We start from the raw sequence: 22273 nt of genomic DNA, 5'->3' as shown, positions 1-22273 counted from the left end.
GGAGTTTGCATGTTCTTCCCATGTCTGCATGGGTTTCCTGTTAGGGTGAAAGCACCCTCCGGGTGCTCTGGTTTCCTCCCACAGTTTAAAAATGTGCAGGTTAGGTGAATTGGCCATGCTAAATTGCCCGTAGTGTTAGGTGAAAGGATCTGGGTGGGTTGCTCTTCGGAGGGTCGGTGTGGACTTGTTGGGCCGAAGGGCCTATTTCCACACTGTAAGTAATCTAATCTATTCAGAATGTGAATTCAACCTGTCTAAAATTATGTTATGTCTTTTAAGTTACCTATATTGCCAATTTCAAATCAATTTTATAGTTTCAAACCACAGAAGGTTATTTGGGTGGAACTGAGAAATAAGAAAGGGATGATGACTTTAATGGGATTGGATTATAGACCCCCTAATAATCAGAGGGAAATTGAGGAACAAATTTGGAAGGAGATCTCAGTTATCTGTAAGAATAATAGGATGGTTATGGTAGGGGATTTTAACTTTCCAAACATAGACTGGGACTGCCATAGTGTTAAGGGTTTAGATGGAGAGGAATTTGTTAAGTGTGTACAAGAAAATTTTCTGATTCAGTATGTGGATGTACCTACAAAAGAAGGTGCAAAACTTGACCTACTCTTGGGAAATAAGGCAGGGCAGGTCACTAAGGTATCAGTGGGGGAGCACTTTGGGGCTAATGACCATAATATCATTAGTTTTAAAGTAGTGGTGGAAAAGGATAGACCAGATCTAAAAGTTGAAGTTCTAAATTGGAGAATGTTAACAGTATTAGACAAGAATTTTCAAAAGCTGACTGGGGGCAGATGTTCTCAGGTAAAGGGACGGCTGGAAAATGGGAAGCCTTCAGAAATGAGATCATGAGAGTACAGAGAAAATATATTCGTGTTAGGGTGAAAGGAAAAGCTAGTAGCTATAGGGAATGCTGGATGACTAAAGAAATTGATGGTTTGGTTAAGAAAAAGAAGGAAGCATATGTCAGGTATAGGCAGGAGAGATTGAGTGAATCCTTACAAGTGTATAAAGGCAGTAGGAGTATACTTAATAGGGAAATCAGGAGGGCAAAAAAGACCATGAGATAACTTTGGCAAATAAAGTTAAGGAGAATCCAAAGGGTTTTTACAAATATATTAAGGACAAAGAGGTATCTAGAGAGAGAAGAGGGCCCCTCAAATATCAGCAAGGCAGCAGGAGATGAAGGAAGACACTAAATGAGTATTTTGCATCAGTATTTACTGTGGAAAAGAACATGGAAGATACAGAATGTAGGGAAATAGATGGTAGCATCTTGAAAAATATCCATATTACAGAGGAGGAAATGCTGGATATCTTGAAATGCATAAAAAAGGATATAGCCCCAGGACCTGATCAGGTGCACCCTAGAACTCTGTGGGAAGCTAGGGAAGTGTTTGTTGGCTCTCTTGCTGAGATATTTGTATCATTGATAGTCATAGGTGAGGTGCCGGAAGATTGGAGGTTGGCTAACGTGATGCCACTGTTTAAGAAAGGTGGTAAGGACAAGTAAGAGAACTATAGACCAGTGGGGCTGACATTGGTGGTGGGCAAGTTGTTGGAGGGAATCCTGAGGGACAGAATGTACATGTATTTGGAAAGGTAAGGACTGATTAGGGATAGTCAACATGGTTTTGTGCGTGGGAAATCATGTCTCACAAACTTGATTGAGTTTTTTGAACAAGTAACAAAGTGGATTGGTGAGGGCAGAGTGGTAGATGTGATCTATATGGACTTCAGTAAGGCGTTCGAAAAGGTTCCCCATGAGAGACTGATTAGCAAGGTTAGATCTCATGGAATACAGGGAGAACTAACTATTTGGATACGGAACTGGCTCAAAGGTAGAAGACAGAGAGTGGTGGTGGAGGGTTGTTTTTCAGATTGGAGGCCTGTGACCAATGGAGTGCCACAAGGATCGGTGCTGGGTCCATTACTTTTCATCATTTATACAAATGATTTGGATGTGAGCATAAGAGGTACAGTTAGTAAGTTTGCAGATGACACCAAAATTGGAGGTGTAGTGGACAGTGAAGAGGGTTACCTCAGATTACAACAGGATCTTGATCAGATGGGCCAATGGGCTGAGAAGTGGCAGATGGAGTTTAATTTAGATAAATGTGAGCTGCTGCATTTTGGGAAAGTAAATTTTAGCAGGACTTATACACTTAATGGTAAGGTCCTAGAGAGTGTTGCTGAACAAAGAGACCTTCGAGTGTAGGTTCATAGTTCCTTGAAAGTGAAGTCACAGGTAGATAGGAGAGTGAAGAAGTTGTTTGTATGCTTTCCTTGATTGGTCAGAGTATTGAGTACAGGAGTTGTGAAGTCATGTTGCAGCTGTACAGGACATTAGTTAGGCATGGTCTCCTTCCTATTGGAAAGATGTTGTGAAACTTGAAAGGGTTCAGAAAAGATTTACAAGAATGTTGCCAGGATTGGAGGATTTGAGCTGTAGGGAGAGGTTGAATAGGCTGGGGCTGTTTTCCCTGGAATGTCAGAGGCTGAGGGATGACCTTATTGAGGTTTATAAAATCATGAGGAGCATGGATAGGGTAAATAGACAAAGTGTTTTCCCTCGGGTCGGGGCGTCCAGAACTAGAGGGCATAGGTTTAGGGTGAGAGGGAAAGATATACACGAGACCTAAGGGGCAACATTTTCACGCAGAGGGTGGTACGTGTATGGAATGAGCTGCCAGAGGAAGTGGTGGAGTCTAGTACAATTGCAACATTTAAAAGGCATCTGGATGGGGATATGAATAGGAAGGGTTTGGAGGGATATGGATCAGGTGCTGGCAGGTGGGACTAGATTGGGTTGGGATATCTGGTCGGCCTGGACGAGTTGGACCAAAGGAACTGTTTCAGTGCTGTACAATTCCTCTCAAGGAATTGCTGTTCAGTAGAAGAAATAATAGCAAGATTGTCAGGCCTTATGCACTTATTACTGATAGACAGCATTGCTTTGTATAAGGGACACTTTTTGAGGAAATGACAAAGACGATTGATGAGGGCAAAGTATGGGATGTTGTGTACATGGACCTGAGCAAAGGCTTTGCCAAGATCCTTCATGGCAGACTGAAACAGAAGGTGGGATCCACGGTGAGCTGATAAGATGGATACAGAACTGACTTGTCACAGAAGACAGAGAGTAGTGATTTGAAAGATGTTTTACAGATTGAAGATCTGTAAACAGAGATGATCCACAGGGATCAGTGCTGGGACCCCTGTTGGTTGTAATGTATGTAACTATTTTGAAAGAACTTTCTGCTAGCACTGCCAATGTACAAAACATTTTATTGTGCAGGTCTATCAATAACCTTCTTCAGTAGCCTGTCTCTTGAAGTGCTTATACATATTCCGGACAGAAATACTCATGTCACCCTTCAGGAATTGACACCCTTCCTCTGTCCTGCTATTCGTGGTCAGTATCTTACCCTGAGTATATCCTGCCTTTTAGTTATCATCTTACTGATGACTGCAATGTCAGTATCTGGGTTGTGATTGGGAGTATGAGAGTGAATTTCAGTGCTTATTCCTCATCATTGTCTTGCTCTTTCAGCACTTTTTGAGTGTCCAAAAGGAGAAAGAGTGAAGGGTACAGTTGTGGTGAGGGGCTGTTAGATGTGCTCACACCATCTGCAGCTTCTAAATGAGAAGATATCATGTGATGAGGGGGGAGGTTGGACGGAAGAAGAAAAATTAGGTACGCAGATACCGTCATCTTTGGTAGTTTGAGATAGCCACTGGCCACAAAACTTGCTCCAATGATAATGAGCACCATGTTTACCAACAAGGGAAAGATATGCAGTCTCACCTCTCCCTGTTGGCTTTGACTTGCTGCTTCCAGTTGTGCAGTCGTTCTGCTTCAAGGAAGAGCAAAGTGTGTCAGCAAGGCAGAGGCAATGCCTTGTGGTATTATCACTGGACTGTTATAGGTCACTGAAAGGGCTTTGGCATCTTAGTAGTATGTGAGGCTAATGGTACGATGATACGATGTGGTGTTCAAAGATGCATCTTTTGACATTGACCATTGACCTGAAGTCATTGAACTTTTTTTGCAGCTAGATACTTGAGGTGAGACTCCTGACATCAATTGCTATAGTTATCTAGTCCCTCTGTACCTCAGAGTTTCTTTTCAATGCCTCTTGTGGGTGAAACACATGCCTCCTCTTCAGCAACTGCTCAATTAAGCTTCCAGTAACATTAGGACCTCTACTCCTTTATTCAAATTGTTACTAATCAAGGTGCATTCCCTTTCCTTAATCTTGTATCAACTTTATGTTCTGAAATGTACTTATGCTAACCTATATCTGCTATGTCCTTAAACACCTTTTCCCACTACATTTTTGCACGTCAGTCATCAGTAAAGAACTACTTTTCAGGCCATTGTGAGAAACTTTCCTTTTGCCCTGGGGCCACAATCCCTGAAATCATAAGCAATAATCCTTTGCCATAAGTACAATATATCCTTAAATATAAATTAAATAATAAATTAAGGAAGCAGAAATAAATCTCATTAATGTACGACTGAAATGCTCCATTAGTGTTATTAAGATCTAGGAAATATCTAATTGTTTGTTTTATTGAAAAAACACGGAATTTCCAAATTTGACACTAAATAGTTTCCAATTCTCTAAGTATAAAATACTTGCTGTATTGCATGTAATGTTCCTTATGTATTTCAGTTTAAGATGTACACTTTTCTGAGAAAAATCTTGTTGCTCTCAATAAAAGATTATTATAAATTGTCCTTTATTTCTAGACCACCTGTTAAATTTGGTTTCTTTCTAATTGACTTAACTTTCCCTCTTTAATAACAATCATCCAAGCAAATTGAAAAAGGTTAAACACAAAAACTTCAGCAGAACATCTATCAATTTCTTGTATACAGTTCCTTTGTGATATTTATTATAACATAAACCACTTCAAAAATATATATTAGTGTTGAAAAAAAATCAAAATGTACTGTAAGCAAAGGACCATCAAAGTGGCAAAATTGAATCCAGCTGCAAGACCTAACATGTCAGTGCAGTCTGTAAAAGGTTCCTTTTTATACATTAGAACAATCTACTGCAGATCACTAGAGTATTGCCAAATGCCATATGTTTGGCATCAAGGCCACAGCATCTGGTTTTCTTTAATAAACAACAAAAAAATGTAAAACACAATAAAACAACTGTCAGTCACATAACGTTTACTTTCTCATATTTCAAATAGTTGATCTGTATTTGGAAGTTTACGTATAAAAATAAACAAGTGTCAAAAGTCCAAGTCCTATTTTCACACACAATACTCATTGCCTCACCTTTGGCTTAATTGCTACTGTAGGAAAACTTCAATAGATGTATACTAAAGCAAAAGAAACACATGCAAGGTCAAGAAGAGTTCTGTATTTGAACTGTAAGAAAATAGGCCTCCTATCGGTGTTGTACTCCATTTCTTTCCTCTCCAATATGTGGATTACAAATGTATTGAAAATTATTTCACATATTTTCACATTGTAGAAAATCAGTGTTGGTAATGTTATTATCAGAACTAACTGCAATCTTGTAAGTAATCCACAAAAATAATATGCATTAAACATTGTAAAATTGATTGTAAAACAATATATAATACATAATGTAAGGTTTAGTTCATTAACAAAATTAAATATTTTCACAAATTTCAATTATTTCTGGCATAATGTTGATACATTTTTAAAGTAACATTATTGAAACCTATAAATAAGCTTTATTTATAACCTTGTAATAAATCTGAGAGCAGAAACCTATATGTTTTAATCAAGAAACCTCTCTAGGAGGTAATCTACCCTGAAGCAGTTGAAGAGCTATTCATTTTTGTCATATAAAAGCTTCAAGACAGTGGAGCAACCTTGTGATAATGTCATGGTACTACAGATCAGTGAGCACACATTTCACACTGTGGGCAAAGTGAGAACACTCAAAGAATATACCAGACTAACAAAGCACACTACTACACTGGACTAGAACTTTAGAGAGTCTGATCAGCACATGGACATTAACAAACAAGACAGATTACCTAAAATATCTATAATATTAATAATCACCATGCACAGCAGTATTTAGTATGTACATATATAATGAATACTTCAATTTGAATTTTAAGTTTGAAGATAGCTTTTGATTTTGCTTTCTCTTTGAACAGTGCACCTTGAACGCAAAATCAGTGTGGCACCTCAATTCTATTTACCTTACTTTATTTCAAATCTCTTAAAACCTTGCACCTTACTGAAAGTTAAATATTTTTGTTTGAAAACTCTAATAGTCTTACCATCTCCAGTCTTTCAGGAGAGAGAATTCCACTCTCGTGTACTTGTCTTCCCGACCCTTCGACGACTCTGATCCAACAGTACTTTGCAACCTTCTTCAACCCTGTAACCCTTCAAGACTATATGCTGCCACGTATAATCTGTTCTGCATTCTTCCCTCACTCTAGTCCACTCAATGTCAACCAATGTTATTTTTTGAAATGTTCTAGCTCATCCACACTGCAATCTCTTAAACAAAAATCTGTGCAGTCATTGTATCCAAATGCTCTACTATTCCAGCAGTTACCGCTACACCCCCACTAAACATGTATCCCGGTGAGATCCAGCCTGTGTATCAGCAACACATAGCTCCAGAAAAATTCTCCGATAAGGGGTGAGTGATTTATTTATTTATTAAACAGACACAATGGCATGATTTAGCTGTGACCACTCATTGGGCATGCCCTTGGAATGGTTCATGATATAAGAATTTGTATAAGCTTGCATATACTCCCTTTTAGCTTCCAAGCCTTTCAATTTTAAAAGAACCAGCTGCACAGGTTTAGGCTTTAAACAAGATAAGAGGTCAATTTGTTACGTAACTATTTCTGCAAACTATTTCATTAAAAATTGATTCACATTTACAATGCTGCAAGTCATAGCTCTTGGTAGTATGGTTTAATACCTCCCTCTGTCTCCGTTGGTGTTCAGATGATTCTCCTGAGATCTCTGCACAGAATGGTTCCTTACAGCTAGACTTTTATACAGTTTAAAACATAAAAATGGCAGCTATCCCAAATTGTTGAATCATGTTTCCATGTTAATTATTAGGTTACACCAGGTCTGGAGCACAGACCCATCCATTTTCCTTTAAATTAAGTAATTCATTTTTTAACTGTCTCAGCTATTCATTTGAATGGCTGTCTTTCTATCAGCTTTTGGTGAGAGAGAGAAAGCTATTCACATCTGCAGGGAAACCACTGACACCATTGTCAATGATTTTCTGTTTACTTCTAAAATTGTTCATTAAATTTCAAAAGATCTGTCATGGTTCTTCTTCAGAATACTATAGTTTGCTTCCAACACCTGCAGAATTCACGAGGGAAGACATATGACCTCTAGAAGCCATTTTGTGAGATGCCTTATGTCCATTTTAAAGTCAGATTAGCTTTCCTTACAAATTATATAAATAACTGCATACTCATCTCAGAAGTTATGTGGCAGTATATGTTATAGAGCTAGTAATCCTGACACCTAGATTTGATGCTCGATTTGCATCCCATTATAGTGCACTTGTGGAACTTAAATTCAATTAGGCTATAAGAACTAGCTAATTTAAGTTCCTTCACCATTCAATAAGATCATGATTATTGGACATTTTCACATCACTTTCTTGCATTTTCCCCATGGCTCTTGATCCCCCTACTGATGAAGGGTCTATCTATTTCAGCCTTAAATGTATACAAGAACTTTACCACCACAGCTCTCTGTGGCAAGGACTCTCAACTCCTAAAAGAAGTTGTTCTCCACATTTCAGCCTAAATTGGCATCTCATTATTCTGGGACTGTGCCCTCCGGACCTAGGCACTCCCATGAGAGGAAGTATGTTCCCAGCATTTGCCTAGTCAGGCTTTTTTAAGAATCCTATATGTTTCAAAGCAACCACTTTCATTCTTCGAAACACCAGTGAGTAGAATCTCAACATGTTCGGTCTTTGCTCAGAAGATAATCCCTCCATGCCAGGGATCATCCGGGTGAGGCTGCCCTGAACTACCTCCAATGAAATTACATCTTTCCTTGGATAAGGGAACTGAAACTACTCATAGTAGTCCAGATGTGGTCTCATCAGCACTTACTACAGTTGCATGAAGACTTCCCTACTCTAAATGCCAACCTTCTTGAAATAATGGCAAACATTCCATTAGCCTCTCTGATTATCTGCTGCAGCTGTGTTCTAGCTTTCTGTGTTTCATATAGAAGTACCCCAAAGTCCCTATATGTTACAACGGTCTGCTGTCATTTTACATTTAAATAATACTCTATTCTTTGGTTCGCCCTTCCAAAATAAATAATTTCATATTTTCCCATATAGCAACATTTTGTCCACTTACTGAACCTACCAATATCTCTGCATAAACTGTTTGCATCCCTCCTGCAAACTGTCTTTCCACATATTTTTGTGCTGTTTGCAAACTTGGTGACAGTATATTCGCTTTCTTCCTCGGAGTCATTAATATATATTGTAAACAATTGTGGTCCCAGCCTCGATTCCTGTGGAACTCCTTTGATCAAAGGTCATCAACCTGAAAAAGAATCTCTCCAATCACCCATTAGCCAATTTTCTATTCATACCACTAGACTGCCTCCAATACAGTGGCTGTTATATTGTGACTTAACCTTTTGTGAAGGACTTTGTCAAATGTCTTCTGAATGTCCAAATACATTTGCTCGCTCCTCTCTATCCACTCCATTTGAACCTTCCTCGAAAAATTAATAGAATAGACACAATTTCCTGTTCATAGTGCCATGCTAACTGTGCTCGATTTGATTATGATTTTAGATGTGCTGCTGTTACTTCCTAAATAATCCAATACTTTTTCAGCAATAGATTGAAATACAGTTGGTTCTGCCATAATGTGTTTTTTTCAACGCGAATTGGCTTTCATGCAATTGTAGACAGTTATTTGTCGAACGCGAACTTTCCTTACCTGTATTGGCTATAAGATGATTCCGGCCCCATTAGTTTAAATGGCGTGACTATTGCGCAATGTTCTTCTAATGCAAGATCGCAGGACAACGGAACTATCATGTTATATCAGAACTGACTGCAACTCCAGAGGCCAGTATCTCGTCACCAAGTCACTATTTATTTCCAGATGGGACACTGTAAATACACTGATCCAGCTCTCAGAGTAAACAGGATGTCTGACACTCATGTTCTTATCTGTCAGCCAGGGCTCCCTGACTAGATAACAGCCCCAATCAGGGTACTCATTCTATGAGGTCCACCTGGCTGACCTCATTACAATCATTACATCCCTCACCCCTGAGACTGAGGACATAGGCTGGTTCTTCCTTTGTTGTAGCTGCTCTTTTGGACTTTTAGCACTGGGTCAGGTTCCTCCAATTCTGCCTCTGATGAAGGCGGTATGTAATGCACCAGTAGCTCACCTCTTGCACTCGGAGTATCTCAGAAGAAATTTATTCTCTTCAGTTGGCAAAGGCGTGAAGATGACTACATCTGCTATGTCCCTCTCAGGTTCTGAGGTCTCTCAATGTTTGATGGAGAGGGAGAATCCATGGGATTTGGAACAGTTGGAAAGGCTGTCGAGAGCTAGGCATGTTTTGCTCCCACACCATTTGTGAGTTTGCAGCTTTCCTTTGGTGCATGAGCTTGTTCAGGGCCGTTGCACCTAATCAAAATTTATTTGTCAATGAATTTCACCTCGTGTCGACAATGCCTTTTATCCATGCAGGGTCATTCCTGTGGTTCCTACACCAAACTTCGTCCCCTGAAGTAAACTTTTTCTTGCTTAGCAAAGTCTTGTGACTGGCACTGGCATTCCATTTCACCCTTCACTGGCCCAAGTCCAAGAAGATCAGATTTAACCTGATGCAGAGTTTTCTCCCCATTAGCAAATCTAGTGGAACTATCCCTGTAGTTGCATAAGTGGTGGTCCAAAATCAAATAGGAGCCGGAACAGTTTGGTATCTAGTGAAGCTATTGGCTGTTTCTTTAAACCTGCCTTCAAAGTTTCAACTCTCTTCCTGCCAGAAAATTGGATGATGGATGGTATGGAACATATAGCACATATGTTAAATACCATTCAACTTTAGGAACTACTCAAATTCCCTGCTGGTAAATGATGGTCTGTTACCTATGACAAACAATTGTGGATATCCATGTATTACAAAAGCTGTGCACAGTTTTTCTATAGTTGCCCCATGTTTGATGAATGAACTACATGCACATCCAGCCATTTTGAGTGCGTGTCCATAATGACCAAGAATATTGAGCCCATGAAAGGGCCTGTACAGTCGACATGTAACCAAGTACAGGGTTTACCCAGCCATTCCCACGAATGTGGGGGAGCTGCTGGCAGTAAATTTTATCCTTGTTGGCACTTTTGGCACTGCAGCACCAACACGGCTATGTCCACATCCTATCCTGGCCATAAGACTGATGGTCTTGATGGAGTTCAGCCAGTATCTGGTGGCGACCTTTGCTCGAGATAATCACTCTTAAACCCCATAATAATATGCCATCCTCTATTTTGATCTGGTCTTCTGGGTCCGAGAAAAGTTTCATTTCTGGTTTTGATGGACCTTTGGTTTCCCCCATCACCACCAACTACTTGAGTTTTGCCAAGACCAAAGTTTTCTGCATTCAGAGGCTGATATTGTCAGCTGTGACTGGAAGTGTGTCCAAAAAATTTAACTCATTATGGAGTCTTCCAGCGGCGGTACCACTAGTAGTGAATCTGCTAGTGGGAAGCAGCTCAATGCATTTGCATTTGCTAGTTGGTTTCCCTGATGGTTTTCCAACTTGTATTTATACACATTTATTACTGCTGAACTCTGCTGGAAGCGATGGGCGGCACTGTCTTGTCCTCTTTAATTAGAGCTAGCGGGTTTTGTGATCCATTTTTACTACAAATTTACCTCCATACAGGTAATGGTAGAAAGTGCTGACTCCAAATATGACTGCCAAAGCTTCCTTCTATATCTGGGCATCTTTACCCCTTGCATCAGCTAAACATTAGCATACGCTATTGGGTGTTCATCTCCATATTACCCCGACACCATATGGGGAGGCATCACAGGTCAATACTAGATCTTGCTTGAGATCATAGTGTATCAAAAGCTTAGAGGATGATCCCTGCTTCTTCACTTCTAGAAAGCTATGCCGTGGCTATGAAATCAATAAATGTTGCTCAGCAATCTAGCTGTTCCAAAGCACACATAGGTGGACTTTCCAGGGTATACAGTCTCCTGGATACCAACGTATGACTTCTGTTACTTAATTCAGGTCTAGTAGGACTCCTTTGCTGTCTCAAATCCACATACCGGCAGCAACTACAGAGGCCTGCTGATGCAGATCCTGAAGAAAATTTTAATTGTTTGGACAAAGCTTGTCTTTGCTTTGGGGTTTTGCTGTGGGCTGACCGAGAGTCTCTTTGTTCAGTAGATTTCCTGAGTTAGGCTATACAATTGTCTGCACTCAGATGGTGTTCCTCAAACTCATTTGGACTTGAGAGTCTCCACTTCCACCAGAATATCCTGCAACTCATATGCTCCACTTGCAGCATTTCCAATGATAAAGGCAGATGAAATGCTTGTTTTAGGTCTATTTGGGCTTCAGCTAGTAGGCACCTTTGCATGGTTAAATCATTAACCCCACATACCAAAGAGTCTCTCAGCATCTCATTAAAAGTTCAACCGAAATCACATGCTTCTGCCAGTCATCTTAACATTCCAACACAAATTCTCCTGGTTTTCAAACTGTCAAGTAAAATAGAGAGCATCTTAGAATTAGAGGAAGCTTGGAGGTCATAATATTCCTTAACTAAATCTGTCAACTTTTAAAAGAATTTAGTATCTGGTGCCTCAGGAAAAGTTAGGTTCCTAATATCTGAAAAATGTGCAGGTCCACAAGTTGCCAGGAGAACTACTTGTTACTTTTCAGAAGGATTTGAGCTAAAGGGAGAGGTTGAATAGGCTGAGGCTATTTTCCCTGGAGCATCAGAGGCTGAGAGGTGACCTTATAGAAGTTTATAAAATCATGAAGAGCATGGATTGGGTAAATACACAAAGTATTTTCCCTAGGGTGGGGGAGTCTAGAACTGGAGGGCATAGGTTTAGGGCGAGAGGGGAAAGATATAAAAGAGACCTATGGGGCAACCTTTTCATGCAGAGTAGTGCATGTATAGAATGATCTGCCAGAGGAAGTGGTGGAGGCTGGTACAATAATAACATCTAAAAGGCATTTGGATGGGTATATGAATAGGGAGGGTTGGAGGGATTTGGACTGGGTGCTGGCAAGTGGGACTAGATTAGGTTGGGATACCTGGTCGGCATGAACAAGTTGGGGTGAAGGGTCTATTTCCGAGCTGTACATCTCTAAGTGACTGCATCCTCGGACTCAATAGGAGGATCATCAAATACTTGTGTCCTTCTTGATGTCAGCTTTATAAACATCTCAGCTAAAGTCCTACAAAATCAGCTACAATTTATGGGACACTGCATGGATAGCTAAAAAGCATGTTGCCTGCTAGGTCCTGTGTTTGCAAAAAGGCCAACTTTCCAGAAGAAGGGCAAAGTAAACTCTATAAGATCACTCTGAAGCTCTCCTTGAAGCATGGCATCTTTGACATCAATGACTGGGGACAGCTTGCTACCAATCATTCGAAATGGTGACAACTCATCCATCAAGCTGCATCATTTTTGTAAACACCTCAATGATGACAGAACGGCAGCCAAGAAGGAAAACAAAGGAAGTGAATCTGACACGCTTGGTCTGTATGTGCCTAAAGATCTGAGGGTGGAAATTTGGCCTGTTCAATCAACTGGAGATCCTCAGGGCTTAACTCTCAAACTTGAGTATACATTATCCTTGAACTGAGACACAGTGGATAGTGACAAAAACACAAATGTAGGTTTAAGCACGTGATTATTATTTACAATGAGTAAAATATATCTATCCTGATTTAATGCTCAGCTTGAGTAATAATTGAGGGCTATCTCCATTCTTATACATTTAGGACTCAGCAAAGGAGAATGAGCATGAATTTAAAAATTTAGGAGTTATGCACTGCAAAAAACTGAAAAATAAAGCATATCCATGTGAAGCAAGATTTATCTTCCAGCTTTTTTAAAATATTGATTTAATTGTATACCTCAAAATGTTTTTTTTTTGCAAAATTTTAAGCACTGACTAAATGCAAAAACAGAAAGATAAACTGATGTTTCATTGATAGTAAAACAGATGGATATACTGAATACAAGTGACTAACTTCAGCTTCAGATGGATATACTGAATACAAGTGACTAACTTCAGCTTCAGATTCTGAAGCTGGCAAAAGAGAGAATGATTTCTATATAAAAACCAAAAGAACTATGGATGCTGTAAATCAGAAACAGATATTGCTGGAAAAGCTCAGCAGGTGTGGCAGCATCTGTAAAGAGAAGTCAGAGTTAAGTTTCAGGTCTAGCAACCCTTCATCAGAAAGGTATGATCGACTGTCACTGGCTCGTTTCACCCAACTCAGATCTGTTGGAAGTGAGTGTCAATTAGGTCCTGTGGACCTCACTGCACCCCTCTATCACGGCAAAGATGATGTTCCAAATGGTTAATGTCATCTTCCTTCTCAGTAGACTGTTGCTGCACTCTCAGTTCTTAGCATTTATAACGTCCACTCTTTGGCTGCTCCAGTTGTGCTGAACATAGAATGCAAGGATTATACAGTATACTCTGTCTGGATTGGACCATGTGAACCTCTCCCCTCCACCCCATGAGTGTTTCTCAAGGTTATCAGTATCATGGCAGCTTCCAGAGTACCTGACACAGACCTGTAAAATGTAATACCGACAACCATAGATGGTTTGTACATTGATGGAATAGAAATATTTTCTATAGATGAAGCCAGCTGCATTAGGATATGACATCTCAATGCATTGCATGTGTCGTCTAGTACCCTGCAGCTGGAGGAAGCCAGACATGTTGGCAAAGCTTACTGTCCAGGATCCAGCACCTGTCATGGGGAAAGAGGATGTGGGGGGATGCTGACACAAATTGCATCTGTAATATCCTTAATGCATTTGTGATTAAGAGATCCCACCCAGGTTTCCAGTGGATCTTTGAAAGAAACCAGATGCACACAAATTTAAAAATAACATCACCTCTGCTCAGGTCAAAAGTCCTGCTTTGGCAGAAGCCGCATTTATATCACAATGTCCTGGAGCATCCTCAGTTTAGGATGCTAATGTGCCTCACTTATTTAAAGGAAATGGTATTAAGAACAAAAAAACCTTGGACCATCTGTAGGTCCTCTGCATCAAGAAAACCTTTGATTGCCACTTAATAAAGATGAGAAGGCAAGGAGCAAAATCAGTTAGAGGATTGAGTGATGTGGATTACAGCGAGAATTGTGACAGAATTGAATGAAAAGTTCAGTGACACCTGTCATGAAGTTGGGAGAATTTCGTTCCATCATTTTTGCTTTTGACAAGTGGTGGGGTGAATTTCTTACTCAGCAGTGGTCAGTTGCCAATTAAGAGGGACTATTGCTTTTAAGCAGCTCCTTAGCTGAATTAACCTCATTAATATTCAGCTTCCAAACCTACCAAACACACTAAACAAGCTAGAAGTTAAAATCTCAAAATGGAAACCACAGCAGGTACATGCCAGATTCAGCTCACTGCTTGCTCTGCAGGATCTCCAAATTGCATACAGCCAAAGTGCAACCAGGACATGTATGTGTCTTATGCCCATGGTACATGGTCTTAACCACAGATACTGGCATCAGCAATTCGCCAACCCTTCACGACCATCACAGTAACTTTTTGATACACGGGCAGGACACGGTGGGAAAAGAAAACTTGTTTTGCAGGGTACTGACAAATAGCACTGAATAGGTACAGTTGGCACCCATTGTGCACAGGAATGGATATTCAACTTCAATTGGACAGGCTGCATCTCAGGGGTGCTTGCTAATTTTCTGAGCTCATTCACCTTAGAACCTTCCAGCACGCTCACATCACAATAATTTCTTGCCTTAATTCACTGATACAGTTATGCAGTCACATATGCTCATCAGCAATCCTCAGCCAAGGAGGTGGACATACTGCCGCATAGTCTTGTGCTACATCAATCTTACACCTGCACCATGAGTTTGAAGCTTATGCAGCAAACACACTACATGAGCAGCAAACAGGCCGACATATCTCAAAGTCTTAGTGGAGTCGTCCTCATCAATGTTTAGGAAGGCACCTGTCAGTGAGAGGTGCCGGCACAGAAAATAAAGGGCAGCATCTCATATCAGTCCAGGGGATTGGCCACAGTCAAGCATCTGCTTGGAGTGATCTAAGTCAGCGGGCCATGTCTCTTCAGTCAAGGGAATGGGTCATGACCAGCCCTGCAGCTCCATAGTAGCCAGACCAGAGTGGGTAGGACTAATGCACCACGGGTGTTAGTCGGGGGTGTGGGCACTTCTCATCAAGGGGTGTCATATTGAGTCATTCAATGAGGTGCACCACAGACAGTATGTTAGCTCCATCTGCAAAAACTAAAGGGGAAAGGAGATGGGATATGAGGCAAGGACAAACACTGTGGCAGGAAGGAGGCACAAATTTATTATTTGGAACTAGGGTCTGCATGCTGGTGGGAAGTGGGAAAACAGTACCTACAAGGAGGATGCAGTAAACCATGGATGGGAAGGGGCAAAGTAGGACTTGGGGGTTCATCCGGGATCAGAAGTATCCTGGTTTCAGCATGGAGGGGGGCATCGTCACTTACATTCCCAGTACAGGTATATTTAAATAGTTGGTTGGAGACCTGGGACAGTGCAAATCCTCAGAATGTTTGAGGCTCACCAACAAGGTGAGATGGAGGCTGAAAACCATTTGCTACAGCACATTCACATTCACTTCCTAATGTACTGGGAAACAAAAGTACACAATGAGGAAGAAAATGACTCTTAACAACAATATTCCTTCTTAAACTTTGAAAAGTAAAAATATATAATAGACTTTAGAATCATTTAAATGACAATTTATACGACAAAGCAAGTTGCAGACATTTGTAAGTCACTGAATGTAAAATTACATCAATCCATAACAATCTGATGTATAATCTTATTAGCCTTTAATATCTTGTACTAACAAAGTCATCTGACTACCCTTCCTGCCTGTCCTTTAAAAATGGCACATGCCCCTGAACATTTAACTCGCAGCTCTGATCTCCTTGTAGCCAAGTCTCCATAATGGCTATAAGATCACACCCACTAATCTCTATTTGTACCATTAATTCATTTATTTTGTTCTGAATACTACAGTGATTTTGATTTACCTTTCGTTTCCCCATCCTTGCTTGATGTTTTTATGCTTGTACGCCATCTCTTCCAGTCCTGCTCTTGATAGCACGATCGAAATATTTGACCTGTAATGCCACTATATCCTTTAGCTTTGCAAGCCTGTTTCCCACACACACCCACTTACACCCCACTAAGTTAAAGCCCTCCAATTCTATTCTAATGATTTCTGTCTCTCCTCATGTTCCAAGCAATCATGGCGCCATCCTAGTTCCCACATGACTATCTGAAAAATATTCTGCAGTCACTCTATCATCTCTCACTTTGGCACCAGAAAGTCATGTCTGCTACAACAGAAATGCTATAATAGATCAGAAGCCAAAAATCCTGCAGCAAATAACTCACCTTCTGATTCCAAAGTCTCTCCACCATTTACAAGGGACTTATCTGGATAAGTGCAAGAAGCTTGACACAATCCAGGACAAAACAGCTTCCTTGAATGGCAGCATATCTACAAATAACCACTCCATCTACCATTGACAACCCGCAGCAGCAATGTGTACTGTCTGTATGATGTACTGCCGAAATTCACCAAGGCTCCTTTGACAACACTTTCAAAATCCACAACATCTATCATCCAAAATGACAAGTACAGCAGATATAAGGGATCACTTCCCACAAGTTTCTCTCCAAAACACTCATCATCCTAGCTTCAAAGGATATCGCCATTCCTTCAGCGTCACTGGGTTAACATCTTTGAACTCTCTAGTAGCAGTATACAGTATCCACACAAAAAGAACTGTAGTGTTTTGACAAGGCAGATCATCACTACTTTCTCCACGGCAACTAAGTATGGACAACAAATACTGACCCAGTCAGTATGGCATCCTATGAATGAATAAAATTCCTTTATGAGATACACGACTTCCAGTATTTGACTTTTTTGTTGACTCATCATACTGTAGGATACAATTTTCTGCTCTCAGTTCTCATATGCATCTGGAGCGTATTGGCCAACTCCTACTCTACATATAGGATATCCTTTCCACAACAGCTCTTATGACAATGCTTTGTCGTAAACGTTTGTTATGCATGTTGCTAGGAAGTTGAAAGATCCAAACATTTCTGCAGGTCTTCTTTAATCTTGGGGAATAAGAGTTGTTCATACATATTCAACGTTGCTTGTTTAGTTGTGTTCTATAGCAGTCTCTTGTTGCAGGCTTGGCACCAGATTTCTTACATTGGAAGCATAATGTCTTTTTGCACTACATAACTTGGAATGCAAAACAGCTTTGCAATTACCTATACAACAGATGGCACTTCACATCTTGAGGATTTGAAAGTAGGTAGACAAAAGCTTTCCTCGTGGCACCTGGATCAATAACCAAGCAAATTTAAAATTGTCAGCAAACAATCTAGAGGGGAAATGAGAAGAAATGTTTTCATTTGGCCAGATTTGCAAAATTCTACTTGATAAGTGAGAACAGCAGAATCGATAAACAAGCTTTTAAGGCAGGAAATTGAATAGGTACAGGAGGGCAAGGAAAAGCACAATCACTTTTTCAAAGTCAGCATAAGCATGATGGTCATATAGCAATTCACCATTGTATACGTTTCTATGATTCATAAATTCTTCAGCAATATAGCCAGAGCAAAATTGATATTTCATGGTGAATGAAGCTGGTCTTTTGGTGTCCACAAGGGAATATACCTTCTTTCATTCCATGTATGTCTTTCATTAAGAATTTCACTGGATAGGCAATCATGTATCAGCCTCAAAGCTTCATAGTAGAGCAGAGGTGAGCTGTTAAATTTAAATCAGCTGCTGTTCATAATTTAGGTAAAATTGGCAATGGCTCTGCCCAATGCCCAAAATATCCATGCCAAAAAAATTCTTGATTTTATTTACAGCATTGTATAGCTGAATGCCAAATTCTTAAAAACTCCTCATCCTCATTGTCACTTTTACATAAAATCAAAAATATACCTCTCAATGTAAATTTGGCTTTGCAATTTATTTAAATCACTAATCATGCAGAAATTATTTCACAAAGTCAATGCCTCTAATTTAAAACATAAAATATATAGATGCAATTGCCCAGCAGTTTCTAACAATAAATTACTTTGAGAAATACAAGTGTAATTCTACCAATATAAATGCAACTTAAAAAGGTATGTACAAGTTGAAAAGGAATTTATCTGGAACAGGCTCCTTTTCCAATTTTTTCAGTAAAATCCCAAATACAGTGGGAAAACAGTTACTATTCAAAATCTTTACAAAAGTTTACATGTTGCATATGTCTTAGTTAGTACATATACCCTTAAAAGACACTGTCATGATGTCATCACTGCATCATAGAAAGTGACAGTAAGGTATAAAAATGTCTGACTCACTTCACATGTATACTTACACACCCCCACACACTCATCTAATACCATCTTACCTACATCTCAATTTCTGTTACGATATCAGAAGCATTGCAACATCAGGTAAAAGATACCCTCCCACAGGCAAAACACACAACAGAATTATGCTTGCAAACAGCCCAAATTAAATTGTTATGTTCATTCAAATGTACATGAGATGATATAAAAGAGGTGAGCAGTTAAATGTTTGGCATTATTGCAATTCTTCTGAGAATTAAGCAGTCAGCTTGACCCTGATGTATTTGACCCTGACTACATTACACAGTCCTCCAGAATCCCTATCACCCAAAACATTTTTTAAAATACAATTCTTTTTCTAAATGAGCTCAAAACAAAATAGTCCAAAAATAATTATTTAGAAAACTGTAAAATGGGGGAAGTTAAATGTTTTTAAGTCATCTAACCAGACTGCTTCTGAGGCCATACACTATTGATTTCATGCTATTTTCTCATGTTCAGATCACGCAAATATTATTTAGCAAATAAAAATACAACTCATTTTTAAAACTACAATGAATTGTACATTATGCACAATACATTAAAATCACAGTCAAGTTAAAATAAGGATATTTTGATCAGTGATCCATTTTGCAGCACAGTATATAGAAACCAATAGGAATCCAAGAAACATCTTTGGCTGAAATCACAATTATTCATTTGCCCAGAGATTCCAAAAGAACATAAAATGGAAGTACTTTATTGTTATAATAAATATTTAAAACTGCCTTTTGTGATGAGATTTTTGTTTGAAAGTGAAAAAATATGACAAACATACTTATTTTTATTACTGATACAAAGAAACATTTGTCAAAAAATTGATTCTCCTTTCCTTGATTTACATGAATTCAATATTTCAGGTAACAATGGTTTAGAAAGGACAGAAAGTAAGATTGATAATATATTTATTATTTCTTTTCTTCAGCCTCTACTTTTCTTCAAAACAACCTGTGAATAAAAACAAATATACTCAACCACAAAGAAATTTCTATGTTTTATGATCTATCATTATGCTTTGTACACAACAATCTCGGAGAACAGATTGTCATGGCTTAATGACAACTTAAGGGGTCACCAAAAATATTTCTACAGGAGTAAATTTTATTCAGTTGGAAAACCATCAAAGGAGAATTATAACAGTCTAAAATCATTATACAAAGATCATCACAAATACTTCAAATCAGGAAAATTGCAATTTCATCCTATTACAATGCATGATGGTTTAGAATTTAGAATTAGAATCCCTATAGTGTGGAAACAGGCCCTTCGTTCCAACAAGTCAACACCAACCCTCCGAAGAGTAACCCACCCAGGCTCAGTCCCCTATCCTATATTTGCCCCTGACTAATGCGCATAACCTACACATCCCTAACACTATGGAGGATTTAGCATTTCCAATTCACCTAACCTGCAAGTCTTTGGATTGTGGGAGGAAATCGGACCACCTGAAGGAAACCCATGCAGACACAGGGAGAATGTGTGTGTGGAGTCTGCACAGTCACCCAAAGCTGGAATTGAACCCGGGTCCCTGGAACAAATTAAAGCAAATAGACGGAATAATGAAGTGAAAGGTTGCCCAAGTCCACCTTGTATACAAAGATCTAGACAAGCCCAGTTCAGGGCAGCACGGTGGCTCAGTGGTTAGCACTGCTGCCTCACAGCGCCAGGGACCCAGGTTCGATTCCAGCCTCAGGCGACTGACTGCGTGGGTTTCCTCCTGGTGCTCCAGTTTCCTTCCACAGACCAAAGATGTGCAGGCTAGATGAATGGATCACACTAAATTGCCCATAGAGTTAGATGCATTAGTCAGGGGCAAAAATGGGGGAATGGGTCTGGGTGGGTGACTCTTTGGAGGGTCGGTGTGGACTAGTTAGGCCAAAGGCCTGTTACCACACTGTAGGGAATCTAATCATACCACTAATTACACCCCAAATCAATCCTTTTCAAATCAAAGTGATGGAAGATGCCATGGAGGGGGATCAATGGCACTTATTGGCAATCTAATGATGCTCATTTTGGTCATGCACTGACCACTCAGCGCAAGACCACATTTTAGTTTGTGTTAAACACGGACAAAAAGTTATTAGGTGTTAAATTTGAAGCAGAGACTTTTGACCAAGAGTAGTGCATAATGAAGTCAATGGAAATCAGGGGGAAAAAACATTTTCCAATGAAAGCAAACATACCTCGAGCAAAAAAGATAGAATGGACAATGACCCAGGTTCAAACAGCTTCAGATGCTTCATCAATGACCTTTACAGTCAGAAGTGGATATGTTCAATACTGACTATGGTATTCAGTTTCATTTACAATTCCTTAGATAGAGAAGAACATACACCCACATGCAGCAAGATCTGGACAATATTCAAATTTAAGACTACAAGGGGCAAGTAACATTTGTGCTACACATGAAGCAGGTGATCATCTCTAACAAAAGATAATGTAACTTCTGATCCACGACTTTCAATGGCACCACCACCAACAACACTGACCAGAAACTTAAGTGGGCCAGTCACCCACGTATTATACCTAAAAGAGCAAGCCAGACACTGAAGAATTCTACAGTAAGGTGACTCACCCTAATTCAATAGCTGTTTCTCCATCTAAAAGGCAAAAAACATAAAGCACTTCAGTTGATTTGCTCCCTATCTTCCATGTTAACATTCATTCCCCCTACTACAACCTCATCTGTGTTAGTGTACACAATTCTGACCTGGAAATACCACTGCTCCCTCATGGTCCCTAGCTCAAATTCCTAGATTTTACTCCTTATAACAGTACTCTGGGTGTAACAATGCCAATGAACTGCAGTGGTTCAAGAAGTCACAAACACCAAGGGCAACTGGAGTTAAGCAATTAATTTTCAGCTATAACCATTTAAAAGACATGGACATTGCTGGCCAGCATTTATTGCCAAAAGAACAGTCAACTACATTACTCTGGATCTGCAGTGCCATGTTGGCCAGACTAGTCAATGATAGCAGATCTCCTTCTCTAAAGGACATTTGTGAACCAGGTAATTTTTTTTCTATCAATGGTGGGTATGTGGTGCCATTAAGCCAGTTTTCATTTTAAAATTGAACTTCAGATTTCACTATCTGCCATGTGGGATTCAAATCCACATCCCCAGAGCATTAGTCTAGGATTCTATGTTATTTTTGCAGTGCTGTTACTTTACATGTCAAGACAGATGCTGATCTCATGGATTGGACCACTCTGCATCTCAGAGCTCTTTGATTGCTCTCGGAGGGCTCATGCATTTTGTTGTCAAGTGGATGCTCTCACAATCTTTGACTTGCCTTTTTACACTTTTCACCTTCAGTCAGATCTTAGCGCACAGTACTCATGTCTTGCCTTACTCTTTAGTAAAGACATGAAACCAGATGGCTTGTCATGAATGTCAGAGGTCCTCAATCAAGGGATTGGACATGTTGCTGTACTGCACCAGGCTACTTCAAGCTCATAAAGCACAGTGTGCTTGCCACACATGTGGCAAACACACCATATGCGTCAACCAAATGACGATCTTATTTTTCAAGGTCCC

At 39.7% G+C, this 22273-nt stretch overlaps 1 protein-coding gene across 2 annotated transcripts in view; it reads right to left on the bottom strand.

The window, feature by feature from the left end:
• Positions 1-4886: 4886 nt before the first annotated feature.
• Positions 4887-22273, bottom strand: part of cenpw (centromere protein W) — a 31544-nt gene continuing 14157 nt past the window's right edge. The window contains exons 3-4 of one of the 2 annotated variants that reach the window (XM_072556002.1): positions 21308-21332; positions 4887-19677 (exon numbers count right to left, since the gene is read on the bottom strand). In XM_072556002.1, coding sequence (XP_072412103.1) covers positions 21309-21332 — 24 coding nt within the window. In that variant the 3' untranslated portion in view covers positions 4887-19677; position 21308. The remainder of the gene's footprint in view (positions 19678-21307; positions 21333-22273) is intronic. The other variant, XM_072556001.1, reaches the window with a different exon arrangement.

The sequence above is a fragment of the Chiloscyllium punctatum genome, chromosome 3 (genome assembly GCF_047496795.1).
Source record: "Chiloscyllium punctatum isolate Juve2018m chromosome 3, sChiPun1.3, whole genome shotgun sequence".
NCBI classification, from domain to species: Eukaryota; Metazoa; Chordata; class Chondrichthyes; order Orectolobiformes; family Hemiscylliidae; genus Chiloscyllium; species Chiloscyllium punctatum.
The sequence above is the reverse complement of the archived record's forward strand: the minus strand, read 5'-3'. Positions and strand labels throughout refer to the sequence as shown.